This window comes from Argopecten irradians, chromosome 6 (genome assembly GCF_041381155.1).
Source record: "Argopecten irradians isolate NY chromosome 6, Ai_NY, whole genome shotgun sequence".
NCBI lineage: Eukaryota > Metazoa > Mollusca > Bivalvia > Pectinida > Pectinidae > Argopecten > Argopecten irradians.
In genome coordinates this window covers 36,947,659-36,967,490 of record NC_091139.1, presented here as the reverse complement: position 1 = coordinate 36,967,490, position 19,832 = coordinate 36,947,659, and the positions used below count along the sequence as shown (strand labels likewise).

Sequence of the window (19,832 nt, the reverse complement as noted above, 5' to 3'; positions counted from 1 at the left end):
TAAAACAATATTTTTTATTTGGAAGCGGCCATGTTAACAAAACACATGAGAAGTTAAAACGTTAAATTCCTTTTGTTGAATTTTAAATAGCATGTCTCTTCTATAGAAATCACAATGAATAGACCGCTTTAGCAAAAATATCTTAAATGTTTAAAATGTCAGTCCCTCTCATTACTTAATGTTTTTTTCATGTAGATATACTTCAAACAAGAATGTAAGCGGTGCGGGAAGGCATGCAACCCGTTTCTAGTACAGAGCATACACTGTCCTTTGTGTGCACTGCCTATAGCGAAATGCAGAGTCAATGGTGAATGTAACGAAAAAGAAAACTTTCACAGACAGCACGTAAATCGGAAGGCCCCTCACCGTGCAGACCTTTGTAGGAAATGTCGGCATGGTTCGACGTGTGTTGATACTTGTCGTTGCGACTAAAGCTTTACTTACTGACATCCGTTATAATAATGTGTATCCTATAATAAATATTAATTTGTGCTGTGGAAAGCCATATATACTCAAAACATAAGATCATCTTAATGAACTATCATGCAAGTATATTCATATCGTCAAATGTCAAGAAATGCATTCGATGTTTTCGCCATCTTTATTAAAAGAATGAGATGTGGAATGGAAGAACAATACAAACTGTATTTTTCGCTAACACGATGGTTGTTTAACTATACCTTTTCGAAAACATATTTTCTTATGCTAACTAGACATTTCCGGAAAGGAATAAATTGCTCAAGTGTTATCATATTCCATGTATGATCTATTTATTGATTTGATATTAACTAATAAATTCATTGTTGTTATGTCGCTGGTTTATGAACACAATCTTGTTTTACCTGATAACTAAATAATGTTCTTACTGTAAACCACTTTATAGTTCGCATCTTCGTGAATTTCAACGTATTTGCGGATACAAAAATTAGCGAAATGTGTCAATACATTTTCTCCTCTCCTGCTATAGACCTGACCCAGCACCTCCTCCCTGCAAAATACTCAGGGACCCGATGGTGGTATAATGATCTCGTGTGTCTTCGATAAAGAAGGCTTTGGGAAAGGAGGAAGGAGTATGGCGGGATTGGACCAACGTGACTTCTGATGTTGGGAAATCCATTCACTTTTACGACAGGAAAAGCAAAACCTCAGAAATATCATTTACTTTGCACTTAATTACTTTCATTTGATTTACTTTAAATAAATCTAAACATTTGATATTATATGTTGGTAATTTGCACTTGTTACTAAAAGATATCGAATTGGAATATCGTAGTGTATTGGAAACAATTTAACTTAAACAACACTTCAGTGAATGGAAATAATCAAATATGTATGAATGAACAGATGTAAAATTAGTTTGTTTTGGTTTATTTATAACATTTACGTGGATGTGATATCATGTTTTGGGAGACTGCGATAAAATCGTGTTGGTCTCATTTATAGTGGAACACTCATCCTTTTCATTGTGCCATATCACTGAAGCATGCTGCCAACGACACCAAGCAACCAACAGGTCACATTATACTGACAACAGGCGAGCCGGAGGGCTGAAGTTGGTTGCGAGTTCCTATTTCCGTTTAAAAACGGAACTAGGAACCAGACCCGATATCCGTTAGGAACCAGACCGAGAAGCGGGTCTAGTTCCTATTTCCGTTTATAAAATGGAACTAGGAACAAGAACCAACTTCAGCCCTCCGGACGAACCAGTTATCCAACTGTAGGTATGTTGAGCGCTAAGCAGGAGAAAAAAATACCACCTTTATGGACGATTGCGTGTCTCGGCTAGCCGACAGAAACCCAGAGCCTACCTAACAGGGGCGAGCGCTCAACAGAGGCGGTGTCAAGAGAGACGTTAGTGAAAAGAAAGTTAGTTAGGAAGATGAGAAAAGATAAGATGTTAAACTGAGTCGCCTTTTAATGCAATAGAGGCAGCACGTACTAACGCCCTACCTGCACGGCAAATCATATTACACTGCACCAGTATAACACACTTACTATATACCACATCACATTTTTTTCTGTATAAAAGATAAAAGAACAATACAGACAGAATAACCTTAATCACGCCGATGGAGAAGTTTCGTAAATATGTTTGATTTTGAACTTGATATATTATTATTATTTCATATTGATTAGGTTTTTTATTACCAAACTTAAAGATTGCTTATTGGAATCTTTACAAACATGTCAACTTAAAAATCTTCAAATGCCCAATTGGGTACCCAGTAGTAGGGAGTGAGGTGATCCTGCCCCGGGTAGAACCTCTCAAAGACCTGTCGGTAGTACTGCGACTCCTTGTTGAAAGGAGGGTTGTGAGGATAGTGTTGTTTACATTGATCAAAGTCCGAGTCGCTAATCTGTAAAAAATAAAAAAAAAAAATAAAAAGAAACACGAATCCCCATCATTACAAAATCACCATACGCAATCAATGCAAACGTATTATGGATATCAAACAAAAATTTCCTCGATCAGTGATATAAAACGGATTAATTCTTTATTCGGCAGAGCATATATTCTAGCATGCTCATTTCATTCTTCTCAAATGGGAAGTGAGAAATTTTGATTAAAACCAAACCTAAAACAAAAAATGATCAAACAACATACTTTTTCTCCTGCGAACTCCTCAATGATTTCATCTAAAGTTCTGGTATTTATGGTCAGGCATTCATTAAAAGGTTGTTTTCTTCTCCATACAATTTCTCTCGGTATCAGCTTAGTGCCCTCAATGACAGACCGCATAAAGTGTTTTTCAATGCCGTTCTGTGGAACTCTGAGAGCGGGATCAAGAGAAAGGTAGTAGCCGGTGAAACAGTGGTCGAGATAGGGCAGACGTACTTCCAGTCTGGAATATAACACAACAGTATTTATAAAATATTTATTTTAAACAACAAACTTTTAAGGATACGTAATTGAAAATTACTTTTCTCTGATGTAACAGACAATGAAACGGACAGTGTAAAACTATTTCTATCTGTTTCATGGAATCATGACATCAAATCTCTGACCTCGTTACAGGATTAAACAAAAAGTTAATTTCACATCTGTATCTAAATGTATAAAATGTGATAAATTGGCATACCCAAACAAAGCCGATATTCTATCCAATCTCTGAATGTCAAACATGCTGAGGTCTTTACAGAGACGCCTGCTTTCCTTGTCACCAGCCTCGGGAGAGGGCACTTCGTGGAAGTACTTATACCCCTGTAGGATCTCGTCTGCTCCTTCTCCAGACAAAGCCGATATTCTATCCAATCTCTGAATGTCAAACATGCTGAGGTCTTTACAGAGACGCCTGCTTTCCTTGTCACCAGCCTCGGGAGAGGGCACTTCGTGGAAGTACTTATACCCCTGTAGGATCTCGTCTGCTCCTTCTCCAGATAAGATTAGCGTGGTGTCCGTCTTCTCCTTCACGTATTTGCAAAGAAGGTACATCCCTATGAATCAAACACGACATTTACATAGAAGGAACATCCCTAGTAATCAAACACGACATTTACATAGAAGGAACATCCCTAGTAATCAAACACGACATTTACATAGAAGGTACATCCCTATGAATCAAACACGACATTTACATAGAAGGTACATCCCTAGGAATCAAACACGACATTTACATAGAAGGTACATCTATGAATCAAACACGACATTTACATAGAAGGTACATCCCTATGAATCAAACACGACATTTACATAGAAGGTACATCCCTAGGAATCAAACACGACATTTACATAGAAGGTACATCCCTAGGAATCAAACACGACATTTACATAGAAGGTACATCCCTATGAATCGAACACGACATTTACATAGAAGGTACATCCCTATGAATCAAACACGACATTTACATAGAAGGTACATCCCTAGGAATCAAACACGACATTTACATAGAAGGCACAATCCCTATGAATCAAACACGACATTTACATAGAAGTTACATCCCTATGAATCAAACACGACATTTACATAGAAGGTACATCCCTATGAATCAAACACGACATTTACATAGAAGGTACATCCCTATGGAATCAAACACGACATTTACATAGAAGGTACATCCCTATGAATCAAAACACGACATTTACATAGAAGGTACATCCCTATGAATCAAACACGACATTTACATAGAAGGTACATCCCTATGAATCAAACACGACATCTTAATTTACATAGAAGTACATCCCTATGGATCAAACACGACATTTACATAGAAGGTACATCCCTATGAATCAAACACGACATTTACATAGAAGGTACATCCCTATGAATCAAACACGACATTTACATAGAAGGTACATCCCTATGATTCAAACACGACATTTACATAGAAGTTACATCCCTATGAATCAAACACGACATTTACATAGAAGGTACATCCCTATGAATCAAACACGACATTTACATAGAAGGTACATCCCTATGAATCAAACACGACATTTACATAGAAGGTACATCCCTATGAATCAAACACGACATTTACATAGAAGGTACATCCCTATGAATCAAACACGACATTTACATAGAAGGTACATCCCTATGAATCAAACACGACATTTACATAGAAGGTACATCCCTATGAATCAAACATGACATTTACATAGAAGGTACATCCCTATGAATCAAACACGACATTTACATAGAAGGTACATCCCTATGAATCAAACAATACATTTACATAGAAGGTACATCCCTATGAATCAAACACGACATTTACATAGAAGGTACATCCCTATGAATCAACAAAAAAAAAATACAAAGAAGGTACATCCCTATGAATCAAACACGACATTTACATAGAAGGCACATCCCTATGAATCAAACACGACATTTACATAGAAGGTACATCCCTATGAATCAAACACGACATTTACATAGAAGGTACATCCCTATGAATCAAACACGACATTTACATAGAAGGTACATCCCTATGAATCAAACACGACATTTACATAGAAGGTACATCCCTATGAATCAAACACGACATTTACATAGAAGGTACATCCCTATGAATCAAACACGACATTTACATAGAAGGTACATCCCTATGAATCAAACACGACATTTACATAGAAGTTACATCCCTATGAATCAACAACAAAATTTACAAAGAAGGTACATCCCTATGAATCAAACACGACATTTACATAGAAGGTACATCCCTATGAATCAAACACGACATTTACATAGAAGGTACATCCCTATGAATCAAACACGACATTTACATAGAAGGTACATCCCTATGAATCAAACACGACATTTACATAGAAGGTACATCCCTATGAATCAAACACGACATTTACATAGAAGGTACATCCCTATGAATCAAACACGACATTTACAAAGAAGGTACATCCCTATGGATCAAACACGACATTTACATAGAAGGTACATCCCTATGAATCAAACACGACATTTACATAGAAGTTACATCCCTATGAATCAAACAAAAAATTTACAAAGAAGGTACATCCCTATGAATCAAACACGACATTTACATAGAAGGTACATCCCTATGAATCAAACACGACATTTACATAGAAGGTACATCCCTATGAATCAAACACGACATTTACATAGAAGGTACATCCCTATGAATCAAACACGACATTTACATAGAAGTTACATCCCTATGAATCAAACAAAATATTTACAAAGAAGGTACATCCCTATGGATCAAACACGACATTTACATAGAAGGCACATCCCTATGAATCAAACACGACATTTACATAGAAGGTACATCCCTATGAATCAAACACGACATTTACATAGAAGTACATCCCTATGAATCAACAACATTACAAGAAGTACATCCTATGAATCAAACACGACATTTACATAGAAGGTACATCCCTATGAATCAAACACGACATTTACATAGAAGGTACATCCCTATGAATCAAACACGACATTTACATAGAAGGTACATCCCTATGAATCAAACACGACATTTACATAGAAGGTACATCCCTATGAATCAAACACGACATTTACATAGAAGGTACATCCCTATGAATCAAACACGACATTTACATAGAAGGTACATCCCTATGAATCAAACACGACATTTACATAGAAGGTACATCCCTATGAATCAAACACGACATTTACATAGAAGGTACATCCCTATGAATCAAACACGACATTTACATAGAAGGTACATCCCTATGAATCAAACACGACATTTACATAGAAGGTACATCCCTAACTATGAATCAAACACGACACATTTACATAGAAGGTACATCCCTATGAATCAAACACGACATTTACATAGAAGGTACATCCCTATGAATCAAACACGACATTTACATAGAAGGTACATCCCTATGAATCAAACACGACATTTACATAGAAGGTACATCCCTATGAATCAAACACGACATTTACATAGAAGGTACATCCCTATGAATCAAACACGACATTTACATAGAAGGTACATCCCTATGAATCAAACACGACATTTACATAGAAGGTACATCCCTATGAATCAAACACGACATTTACATAGAAGGTACATCCCTATGAATCAAACACGACATTTACATAGAAGGTACATCCCTATGAATCAAACACGACATTTACATAGAAGGTACATCCCTATGAATCAAACACGACATTTACATAGAAGGTACATCCCTATGAATCAAACACGACATTTACATAGAAGGTAATCATGAATCAAACGACATTTACATAGAAGGTACATCCCTATGGATCGAACACGACATTTACATAGAAGTTACATCCCTATGAATCAACAACAAAAAAATACAAAGAAGGTACATCCCTATGAATCAAACACGACATTTACATAGAAGGTACATCCCTATGAATCAAACACGACATTTACATAGAAGGTACATCCCTATGAATCAAACACGACATTTACATAGAAGGTACATCCCTATGAATCAAACACGACATTTACATAGAAGGTACATCCCTATGAATCAACCACAACAGACATTTACATAGAAGGTACATCCCTATGAATCAAACACGACATTTACATAGAAGGTACATCCCTATGAATCAAACACGACATTTACATAGAAGGTACATCCCTATGGATCAAACACGACATTTACATAGAAGTTACATCCCTATGAATCAAACACGACATTTACATAGAAGGTACATCCCTATGAATCAAACACGACATTTACATAGAAGGTACATCCCTATGAATCAAACACGACATTTACATAGAAGGTACATCCCTATGAATCAAACACGACATTTACATAGAAGGTACATCCCTATGAATCAAACACGACATTTACATAGAAGGTACATCCCTATGAATCAAACACGACATTTACATAGAAGGTACATCCCTATGAATCAAACACGACATTTACATAGAAGGTACATCCCTATGAATCAAACACGACATTTACATAGAAGGTACATCCCTATGAATCAAACACGACATTTACATAGAAGGTACATCCCTATGAATCAAACACGACATTTACATAGAAGGTACATCCCTATGAATCAAACACGACATTTACATAGAAGGTACATCCCTATGAATCAAACACGACATTTACATAGAAGGTACATCCCTATGAATCAAACACGACATTTACATAGAAGGTACATCCCTATGAATCAAACACGACATTTACATAGAAGGTACATCCCTATGAATCAAACACGACATTTACATAGAAGGTACATCCCTATGAATCAAACACGACATTTACATAGAAGGTACATCCCTATGAATCAAACACGACATTTACATAGAAGGTACATCCCTATGAATCAAACACGACATTTACATAGAAGGTACATCCCTATGAATCAAACACGACATTTACATAGAAGGTACATCCCTATGAATCAAACACGACATTTACATAGAAGGTACATCCCTATGAATCAAACACGACATTTACATAGAAGGTACATCCCTATGGATCAAACACGACATTTACAAAGATAGTACATCCCTATGAATCAAACACGACATTTACATAGAAGGAACATCCTTATGAATCAAACATGACATTTACATAGAAGGTACATCCCTATGAATCAAACACGACATTTACATAGAAGGTACATCCCTATGAATCAAACACGACATTTACATAGAAGGTACATCCCTATGAATCAAACACGACATTTACATAGAAGGTACATCCCTATGAATCAAACACGACATTTACATAGAAGGTACATCCCTATGAATCAAACACGACATTTACATAGAAGGTACATCCCTATGAATCAAACACGACATTTACATAGAAGGTACATCCCTATGAATCAAACACGACATTTACATAGAAGGTACATCCCTATGAATCAAACACGACATTTACATAGAAGGTACATCCCTATGAATCAAACACGACATTTACATAGAAGGTACATCCCTATGAATCAAACACGACATTTACATAGAAGGTACATCCCTATGAATCAAACACGACATTTACATAGAAGGTACATCCCTATGAATCAAACACGACATTTACATAGAAGGTACATCCCTATGAATCAAACACGACATTTACATAGAAGGTACATCTCTATGAATCAAACACGACATTTACATAGAAGGTACATCCCTATGAATCAAACACGACATTTACATAGAAGGTACATCCCTATGAATCAAACACGACATTTACATAGAAGGTACATCCCTATGAATCAAACACGACATTTACATAGAAGGTACATCCCTATGAATCAAACACGACATTTACATAGAAGGTACATCCCTATGAATCAAACACGACATTTACATAGAAGGTACATCCCTATGAATCAAACACGACATTTACATAGAAGGTACATCCCTATGAATCAAACACGACATTTACATAGAAGGTACATCCCTATGAATCAAACACGACATTTACATAGAAGGTACATCCCTATGAATCAAACACGACATTTACATAGAAGGTACATCCCTATGAATCAAACACGACATTTACATAGAAGGTACATCCCTATGAATCAAACACGACATTTACATAGAAGGTACATCCCTATGAATCAAACACGACATTTACATAGAAGGTACATCCCTATGAATCAAACACGACATTTACATAGAAGGTACATCCTATGAATCAACACGACATTTACATAGAAGGTACATCCCTATGAATCAAACGACATTTACATAGAAGGTACATCCCTATGAATCAAACACGACATTTACATAGAAGGTACATCCCTATGAATCAAACACGACATTTACATAGAAGGTACATCCCTATGAATCAAACACGACATTTACATAGAAGGTACATCCCTATGAATCAAACACGACATTTACATAGAAGGTACATCCCTATGAATCAAACACGACATTTACATAGAAGGTACATCCCTATGAATCAAACACGACATTTACATAGAAGGTACATCCCTATGAATCAAACACGACATTTACATAGAAGGTACATCCCTATGAATCAAACACGACATTTGACATAGAATTCAGATACATCCCTATGAATCAAACACGACATTTACATAGAAGGTACATCCCTATGAATCAAACACGACATTTACATAGAAGGTACATCCCTATGAATCAAACACGACATTTACATAGAAGGTACATCCCTATGGATCGAACACGACATTTACATAGAAGGTACATCCCTATGATTCAAACACGACATTTACATAGAAGGTACATCTCTATGGATCGAACACGACATTTACATAGAAGGTACATCCCTATGATTCGAACACGACATTTACATAGAAGGTACATCCCTATGAATCAAACACGACATTTACATAGAAGGTACATCCCTATGAATCAAACACGACATTTACATAGAAGGTACATCCCTATGAATCAAACACGACATTTACATAGAAGGTACATCCCTATGAATCAAACACGACATTTACATAGAAGGTACATCCCTATGAATCAAACACGACATTTACATAGAAGGTACATCCCTATGATTCAAACACGACATTTACATAGAAGGTACATCCCTATGAATCAAACACGACATTTACATAGAAGGTACATCCCTATGAATCAAACACGACATTTACATAGAAGGTACATCCCTATGAATCAAACACGACATTTACAAAGAGACATTTACATAGAAGGTACATCCCCTATGAATCAAACACGACATTTACATAGAAGGTACATCCCTATGAATCAAACACGACATTTACATAGAAGGTACATCCCTATGAATCAAACACGACATTTACATAGAAGGTACAATCATATGAATCAAACATGACACATAGAAGGTTACATCCCTATGAATCAAACATGACATTTACATAGAAGGTACATCCCTATGAATCAAACATGACATTTACATAGAAGGTACATCCCTATGAATCAAACATGACATTTACATAGAAGGTACATCCCTATGAATCAAACACGACATTTACATAGAAGGTACATCCCTATGAATCAAACACGACATTTACATAGAAGGTACATCCCTATGAATCAAACACGACATTTACATAGAAGGTACATCCCTATGGATCGAACACGACATTTACATAGAAGTTACATCCCTATGAATCAACAAAAAAAAAATACAAAGAAGGTACATCCCTATGAATCAAACACGACATTTACATAGAAGGCACATCCCTATGAATCAAACACGACATTTACATAGAAGGTACATCCCTATGAATCAAACACGACATTTACATAGAAGGTACATCCCTATGAATCAAACACGACATTTACATAGAAGGTACATCCCTATGAATCAAACACGACATTTACATAGAAGGTACATCCCTATGAATCAAACACGACATTTACATAGAAGGTACATCCCTATGATCAAACACGACATTTACATAGAAGTACATCCCATGAATCAAAACGACATACAGAAGGTACATCCCTATGATCAAACACATTTACATAGAAGGTACATCCCTATGAATCAAACACGACATTTACATAGAAGGTACATCCCTATGAATCAAACACGACATTTACATAGAAGGTACATCCCTATGAATCAAACACGACATTTACATAGAAGGTACATCCCTATGAATCAAACACGACATTTACATAGAAGGTACATCCCTATGAATCAAACACGACATTTACATAGAAGGTACATCCCTATGAATCAAACACGACATTTACATAGAAGGTACATCCCTATGAATCAAACACGACATTTACATAGAAGGTACATCCCTATGAATCAAACACGACATTTACATAGAAGGTACATCCCTATGAATCAAACACGACATTTACATAGAAGTTACATCCCTATGAATCAAACAAAATATTTACAAAGAAGGTGCATCCTTATGACTCAAACACGACATCAACAAGTAGTATCAAACACTTTACTTCCGCGTATACGTTAGTTTTCGTCTTCTTTAATTAGAAAAAATCTTCTCGAAAGCATTAATTTACGACCGAGAGCTGATAAGTATATTTAACCTCATGAAATAGACAGTACATAACGAAAAAGCCGTTTTGAAAACTGTGAATATATAATTCGTGTTCGCTTTTTTTGTGAAAATATATAATTAAAGTTATTATCAAGGTGTATTTTAGTTTCATACAGAAGCGTTATTGCATACCAATTGATCCACGAATGGTGACGTCATCGTAGGATTCCACGTAATAGATGACGTTTTCAATGGCGGCTGTTGCCTCCTCAGCCGTAAACAAGATCTCATGATGCTCCGTATTAAGATATTTTGCAACCTGTATTGATTTTCATTAATTTTTCAAAAACAAAATGTTGAGTATTAGTTACAAAGAGTGTGTTTTCAAAACAACAAATCAACGTTTTGGTATATATTTTATAAATCTTCATTGAATTCTAGTAGAAAACATGATTTAATCAGAAAATTATCGAAACTTGCATGTCACTTAAATATCTAGTCTTATAATATTCAAGGATTACAAAGAAGAAGAAAAAAGAGAGAAAAAGTAAAATGCTCGAAATGTTCAATAACAATGTTTATCTTAAAGATGCTCCACCGCTGACAAATGGTATTTTTCCACTATCAAATACAGGAGCAGACGATTCGGTATTTTCTTCAGTTACAAAAGTTACTTACTTTACACCATTACCACCATTGAAAAGTTTGAGCTTCTTATTTCATTTTAAGATAAAAATATTGAAAATAATTAATTGCATCCCGAAAAATTCCGTGGCACTATGTCCTATATGGAATAAGTACTGACTGTGCATGCACCAAAAGCAAAAATAATTATTTTATGTTATCTTTAGGGTTGATTAGATATACATATACATTTATTGCTCTATCGGTGGTGGAGGGTCTTCAATAATATAAATTTGAAGAGAAAATACTTTCATAAATGAAACAAACTGGACATAAAATACACATCGTAATATCCCAATGGCATTTTATAGAAGTCACTTAAAGACTTGAATTATTTATGAGACTTGAAAAAACATGAGCAAAAAGGAAAAGCAAGAGGTGTACCCAGGAAGTTGATATTGCATGAAGCTAACTGTTCATTTCGAGAAAGTTATAAATAAAAAAATAAAGATCATTACAGCATAATTATGATTTACAGTATTGCATACACATATTATGTGCGTGCTTGGGGATAATATGTTAACAGTTGTTAAGCAATTCTCTTTAATTATAGATGTATTCATTATTTACTTAATGTGACATTATTTATATACTTCCGAAAATGTAACAATAACAGTAAGAATTTCACCGCCACGCTTTGGTCAAACAATTCAATTGTCACATGTATTAAAATATAAGTATTTTTTTATTATCAACAGAAGCTTCGGTTTGCAAAACTTCAAAATTAGGAATCATAATGGACATCTAAGAAAATACAGCTCGGGTTGTTTAGGACTCGAAATAAAACTTCTTTTCATTTGTTGAGAGATCAAATTTGAAAATATTTACCATCTAGTCATGGATTGATCTGCAAATACATGTATGCCAATAAATATAAAAACCAAACCAGAAAAAAATCTTCCCTTGTCATTAGGTAATCATTAAAAAATATGAATTATTGAGTTAGTTAAACCACAGGCGTTTGGCTTTATAGACATTTTTCTCTCTATATATATGTAATACTGTGTCAAGGTCTATAACTCGGCCGGTCATAAAACGCTACCCAATTTCATAAAAAATGTTATTATTAACAAACCGTATAAGATGTGACAATGGGAATACTCTCAATCGATAGCAGGATTATTTATCTTTAATTTGGTATATGATACAATATATATCATGCCGTATAAATATCACTAGATATCCAGAAACATCGGACAACAGCCAGATTTGAACTGGTCGCTGGTCGGACACCATTGTGTCCTTCGATGAACACGCCACAGGGCTCTAATGGGTAGCTCAAAACCACTGCAAGTCAACACTTCAGCTTCAAAAGAATGAAAGTTTGGTAGAAAACAAACTTACCGTTTAGTTAGTTCATGTCTAAATACCATTCATTTGCCCAACGTAGCCCTTTGAAATTTCCGATTGAAAAAATTGTGTCTCTAACCGCCATGTTAGTAAAAGTCTTAAATAAATGAAATTTTTTCATTCATTTCGAAGAACTTTAATGAATATCATAGTGACACCAATTTTTATGGTACTTGTTTCAAACTTGAAAGGTGTGACATATATATTCTAATGTACGTTCACTGACCATTCTTGCAGCTTATATCCTAAACATTTACTGACCTTTCTTGCAGCTTATATCCTAAACATTCACTGACCTTTCTTGCAGCTTATATTCTAAACATTTACTAACCTTTCTTGCAGCCTATATCCTAAACATTTACTGACCTTTCTTGCATCTTACATCCTAAACATATACTGACCTTTCTTGCACGTTATATCTTAAACATTTACTGACCTTTCTTGCAGCCTGTATCCTAAAGATTTACTGACCTTTCTTGCAGCTTATATCCTAAACATTTACTGACCGTTCTTGCAGCTTATATCCTTAACATTTACTGACCTTTCTTGCAACTTATATCCTAAACATTCACTGACTTTTCTTGTAGCTTCTATCCTTAACATTTACTGACCTTTCTTGCAGCTTATATCCTAAACATTCACTGACTTTTCTTGTAGCTTCTATCCTTAACATTTACTGACTTTTCTTGCAGCTTATATACTAAACATTTACTGACCTTTCTTGTAGCTTCTATCCTTAACATTTACTGACCTTTCTTGCAGCTTATATCCTAAACATTTACTGACCTTTCTGGCTGCTTATATCCTACACATTTACTGACCTTTCTGGCAGCCACCACATCAGGACTGGCTTCCATGCCGACAGAGAAGGTCCGTACTGGGAAGGGTAGGCCTTGTTCCTTCGACTGTTTAACCACTAGTGCGGTCATCAAGCTTGAATCTAGACCACCTGTAAATCCGTAAATCAGATGGAAAATTATGATAGAAATGGAAAGAAAATCACATCTCGGAGTTTCGGTTGCCAAGTGGTAAATAGTTTATTCCGGTATTTTGCTAATAGGCATTATCTCTACGACTAATCACAAACCATGCATGGCAGTTCCAATACAATATACCATAATGTTTCACTATGTACCACAGCTTCAAAGCTGCGTTCATACATGTCTATAGCTGTTAAAATCGAGATCTTACTGGCCTATCTTGTGGTCAAGGTAAATAGTTAATATTTAGCGATTTTATTGTTGTTTTTGGCTCAAGAAGTCATTGACAATAGTTTTTTTTTATTTATCTATTAATTCCAAAGAAAATAGAATAAGAATGATGGCGAAATGCAGTGCAAATTGGAACGGAAACAATGATATAATACTAAATTATCTAAGCTAAAACATATAGGTAAATATAAACAAATTAGAGATTTATGCGGAAAACTGTGAAAAAATAAAAATGAAATACCATAGTTTATTGTTATAATGTGTTCCGGAAGGATAAGCGTCCTTTCCATTTACGATGACATCACCTTTGGAAAGTTGGGTCAAATCCAAGTCAACATATTTACAATGCATGTTAAGAAGAACTGAACAATACAATAAAACATCCGACAATTATCTGTATTCCGAGTCGGGAAGATTAATGTTTCAATCGTGTCGACTAGTAAATTTTGAGTCTTTTGACATGTACTATAGCTAACCTGAGAGGAGACATCCAATATGTTGTCCAGAAGTCATCCTCTTCTTCACCGCTCTCTCCAATAATGTTCTTATGATGGTCTTGGTGTCATTAGCTGCATCGTTGAAATGTTTGAAACACCATGATTTTATATAAACATATACGTAGCATACAATGGTTCTTAAAAAGAAATTTAATATTTATTAGTAAAGCCATAAATATGTCTATTGCAGTTCATCTTTTTGAATTTTATTGAAATAAACTTTTGTTTGCTTTAATAATTTTCTTTAAGATTTCTTATCAGCTGAATTCTTTGAGCTTTAAAGCAGTTTGTTGTAAATTAAAATCAACAGTGGTTATGGGAGTTTGATGAAATAAATGAAGGCTCTACAAACAAACCATCGATATTTCTCATGTGCTAAACTTATTTCAGTTTTGTTAAAATCTTCACAGTTTCGACAAAAATGCATATTTAAATATAAATAGAAAAGAAAATTTACAAGATGTTTAAATCTTTCTATGCTTTACGATGTTCCTCATCACACAGGTTCTACTTTCTAAATAGAAATGTATTGCTATCTATTCCATTATGACGACTTTGAAGACGCATTTGTACGCATAAAATACAAAATAATTTTTTCGAATAAAAATACAAAAACGGAATGGGATTTAATTCAAGTGAACACCTTATATTGATTTCCTCACCGCTTGATGTAACCGTTGGAGTGTGTATCGGGACGGCACCTACGTTGTGAAATAGCTCGATTGTCTCAAGTGATACTTGATATTGATTGTTTAGTTGGTAAGTTTCTACGTGACCAGGTGACACGTGGTATATCTTGTCTTTGGAAGTGTTTGCCACAATGTCCATCAAACCTGCAATATGTTACATATTTTTTTATCAGAAAATGTTTTACATGTTAAGTATATTCTAATAATACTATTATCACTTTATGATTATCTTTTATAAGAATTTTATCAATTTCACAAAATGTACATACACTCTCTAGAATACTCTCTCTCATACACACAAAACGCACCATATATTGACATATGCATGCAAAAGCATAAAATTTTGTCAATAAAATAAAACTTAAACCATCTTCAGAAACAACGTGCACATTCATGTGTAGTATTTTTAGAAAAACAATTGATATCATAACCCAATATCTGCCCATTCCTACCAAAATAAGCTTGCATAGGGTAAATCCAACATGTCCTACAATAAATTTTACTGGTCCAAATAATCTGCGAGAAGTGGGTCAAAGGTTATTGATGTGATATTTGTATCAACAGTACAGGAGCATTTTTTACCCTTGACTTCCGAGCAGATTGACAAAGATCCATCCTTCTTTATCACACGATAGAGAGGTTTCACGCCAAACGTATCCCTGCCGAGGTACACCTTCCTCTTCTCTGTATCAAACAGACAGAAGGCGAACACTCCATCCAAATGTCTGGCTGCGAACTCTATCCCACCACGGTTGTACAGGTGGATAATAGCCTCCCCGTCACATTGGGTGGTATAGTGCAAGTCAAACTTATTTTTGAGCTACAAAATGAATAACATAAAACTCAAGATGAACGACATGATCTCCTTTTCTCATTTTAAGATATGTTCTCTCTTCTTTTATTTTAATAGTGACATTGGAACTATCCTTATAATGCCAAGGAGACGATTTCGGGTGAGTTAAGCCGTACATCAACAACAAACGGTCAGTGTAATTATTACGTCACGGTATCCATAAAGAGTCTTCCTGGTACAGAATCAAACGTCAATTATTCTATGTTTTATTAGATTGCAAAAACATACATGTTGATGTTAATTATTACAGCTATCTCGGAAAAGAATCCATTCAATTTATTATCAGGGGTTGGAAGCCACCACAAACCTATATTGACAAAGAATTAAGTCGCCTATCAACCAAGTTGGTCCCCCAATTAGAAGTAAGGAATTAAGGAATATCTTTTCCCGTTTTTTTTCTTCTCTTTTCTCTAAGAAATAATGGCCACCAAAGTCTAGTGACTGATATGTAAGCATTACTCTCAATATATTTTGGATTTATGAAGTCATAGATAAAAAGAAAATATATTTTTCTAAGAGAATAATGCTTATAATATAATTTGAGTAACTCATTAGTTTTCGGGTTTTACTTACTTTTACAATAAAAAAAATTGTGTTGAGTTAAGGCGCATTGATAGTTTAGCCAATAGTTTAGCTTGGTCTTGATTGTGCCGCTTTTAAAATTTCCCGCGGAAACGTCCTTCGTTTATGACGTTATAATAGTCGACGTACAATTTTTTCAGTCTATACAAAAATATTCCCCAACGTCTAACCAGTAGAAATGATTGCACCATGTGACATTAAATTGCAACCCCATAATGGTTGGAGTTTCTCGTTCGAGCCGTCTTAGAAATAACGGTCACAACAAACAGTCATAGGAAAAAGTGTTATTTTGATAGTCCACCATCAGATTATAGAGGACTAATCGTAATTATAAACAAAAATTATGATTGACTTACAAACCATGATAATTTGGAATTGTCATTAATTTCATTTTAAACAGCCTAGAGTTTGTACAGCATCGATGTAAGTTGTATTTCATTGACTGTTTGTCTTTATATACAATGTATATATACGATATCGCAATTGTGTAACAGTTGTTGCTCATGTTTAGCTGCTAATAGAAAAGTATATAGAGACATTTCTAAAAAAAATTTTATTCAATTATGTTTTTTACCAATATATTAAAGATGCTCCATCGTCGACATAGTTTAAACGATACCCATCATTTGAACAACAATTGTTGTTTAATTAAGTATATATATGTATAATTAACACAAAAATACATATTAACTAATTTATTTTGTTTTTCGTTGCATGCGCGATCAGTATTGCATATCATATAGGACATAGTGCCATGGATTTTTTTACGGGATACAATTCATTATTTTCAATATTTTTATTTTTGAAATTAAATTAGAAGCTCAATCGTTCCAAAGGTGGTGATGGTATAAAGAAAGTAACTTTTGTAACTGAAGAGAAATACTTAATCGTCTGTTCCTGTTTTTGATAGAGAAAAAATGTAAGCTGTGGAGCATCTTTAATAGTATATAGTAAAATTATTATTTCAAATAACTGATCAAGTAATATGTTTTGAACTATATTTTGTATTTGTAAACATATTATCTGGAAAAATGAAATTTCCAAAGATGATTCAGTATCTGATATAAGCGTCAAGCTCAATTATTTTAAATTACTGTACAGAAGACGTAAGGCATATTCTGTATTGATATTTACATTACTATGGTTATATATCTTTCCATCGCAGATGAGCCAGATGTGAGGATGTTGTGGTACTCTTATAGGTTGCATGTCAGAATTAGCAGCCACTCCAGCAAGGCGGTGGAATCCAAGCAAGCATGACGGAAATTGGTAAATGGTTTCCAGTCGAAATGCATCGGGTCCACGATGTGCTATTTTCAAAGCTAATTTGCAGAGCGACAAAACGTCACTAGCACAACCAAACGTTCCCCATATGCCACACATGCTTTTCTCGGTGACAATACCAGCAATGAATTTGTTTCCAGAGTTTAAATATTCACTAGGTTTGACCCCGCGACCCATCATGTAGCTACAAACTCGGATTGAGCATGTTATAAATAACTATGTGATATTAACCCGCATAGCCTTGACCTTGTGAAAACAAGGGATGAACACTCTCTTTTCAGCGTCAATGACAATTGGATCACTTTCATAAGAGTATTGAAGGAAACTGAAGACAAATGCACACCAAGTAATTAAAGCTGGCAGGAATAACAAACATAGCTTCCCAGCAGATCAAGACAAGTTGATTTATTATATTTCAATGCATTTGAAACTTTCTAATAATTGCTACTATTAATGCTTTAAAGATAGAAAATAAGGTTTTTTTTTAATTCGACGCGTACCTTTCATACGGTGGCGCCATATTGGAAAATCCGTTCAAAGAAGACCAACTCGCGGGAATGACGAATATGCATGGCCAAAAAAGAATGAAGAAACTAAATCTACCAACGATGAACTTTAGGATGATTAATAAAAAAAGCCGAAGCTGAATATTTCAGAACGAAACTGTTAAGGGTCATACTATAGGGCTTTCATAAATGACAATTTTTATTCAATACAATGAAAGTGCCATTGATTCCCTAATATCATATTCTGTAATAATGTATTCCCTTTGTCTCAACTGTAACTGTAATATTATTTGTGATATAGAGCTAATTTGTATTTATCATTGTGTGTGTATGTCATTGGTCCTGCAGGTAGGGCGTTAGAATTGTACCTGCTGTCCCTATTGCATGATCGTAAAAGGCGACTAAATTTAGGATCTTATCTTTTCTATTCTTCCTAACTGACTTTATCCTTCCTAATGCCTCCCTTGGCACCGCCTCACTTTTGGCCTTGAGTTGAGCGTTCGCCCCTGTGAGGAAGGCTCTGGGTTCTGTCCCCTGGCCGAGACACACCAAAGTCTGTAAAAGTGGTAGTTTCTGCTCCTGCTTAGCGCTCAGCAAAAAGGGAGTGGGACGACTGGTTCGCCCGTTGTCAGTATAATGTGACCGGGTGGGGTGTGTTGCTTGGTGTCTTCGGCGGCATGCTTCAGTGATATAGCACTATAAAAAGGGCAAAAGTTCCACTATACAAGAAGAAACAACATGAATATACCGCAGTCTCCCAAAACACGC

The 19,832-nt window shown here is 35.1% G+C and overlaps 1 protein-coding gene across 1 annotated transcript; it reads right to left on the bottom strand.

Annotated features, from left to right (window-relative positions):
• Positions 1–586: 586 nt before the first annotated feature.
• LOC138326499 (asparagine synthetase [glutamine-hydrolyzing]-like) lies at positions 587–19,708 on the bottom strand. The gene is made up of 9 exons (XM_069272598.1): positions 18,409–19,708; positions 16,422–16,659; positions 15,813–15,983; positions 15,130–15,222; positions 14,264–14,391; positions 11,601–11,727; positions 3,081–3,435; positions 2,606–2,843; positions 587–2,357 (listed from the first exon to the last, which is right to left on the bottom strand). Exons 1-9 carry the CDS (start codon positions 18,736–18,738, stop codon positions 2,193–2,195), a joined length of 1,845 nt encoding a protein of 614 aa, XP_069128699.1. The 5' UTR covers positions 18,739–19,708; the 3' UTR covers positions 587–2,192.
• Positions 19,709–19,832: the final 124 nt, after the last annotated feature.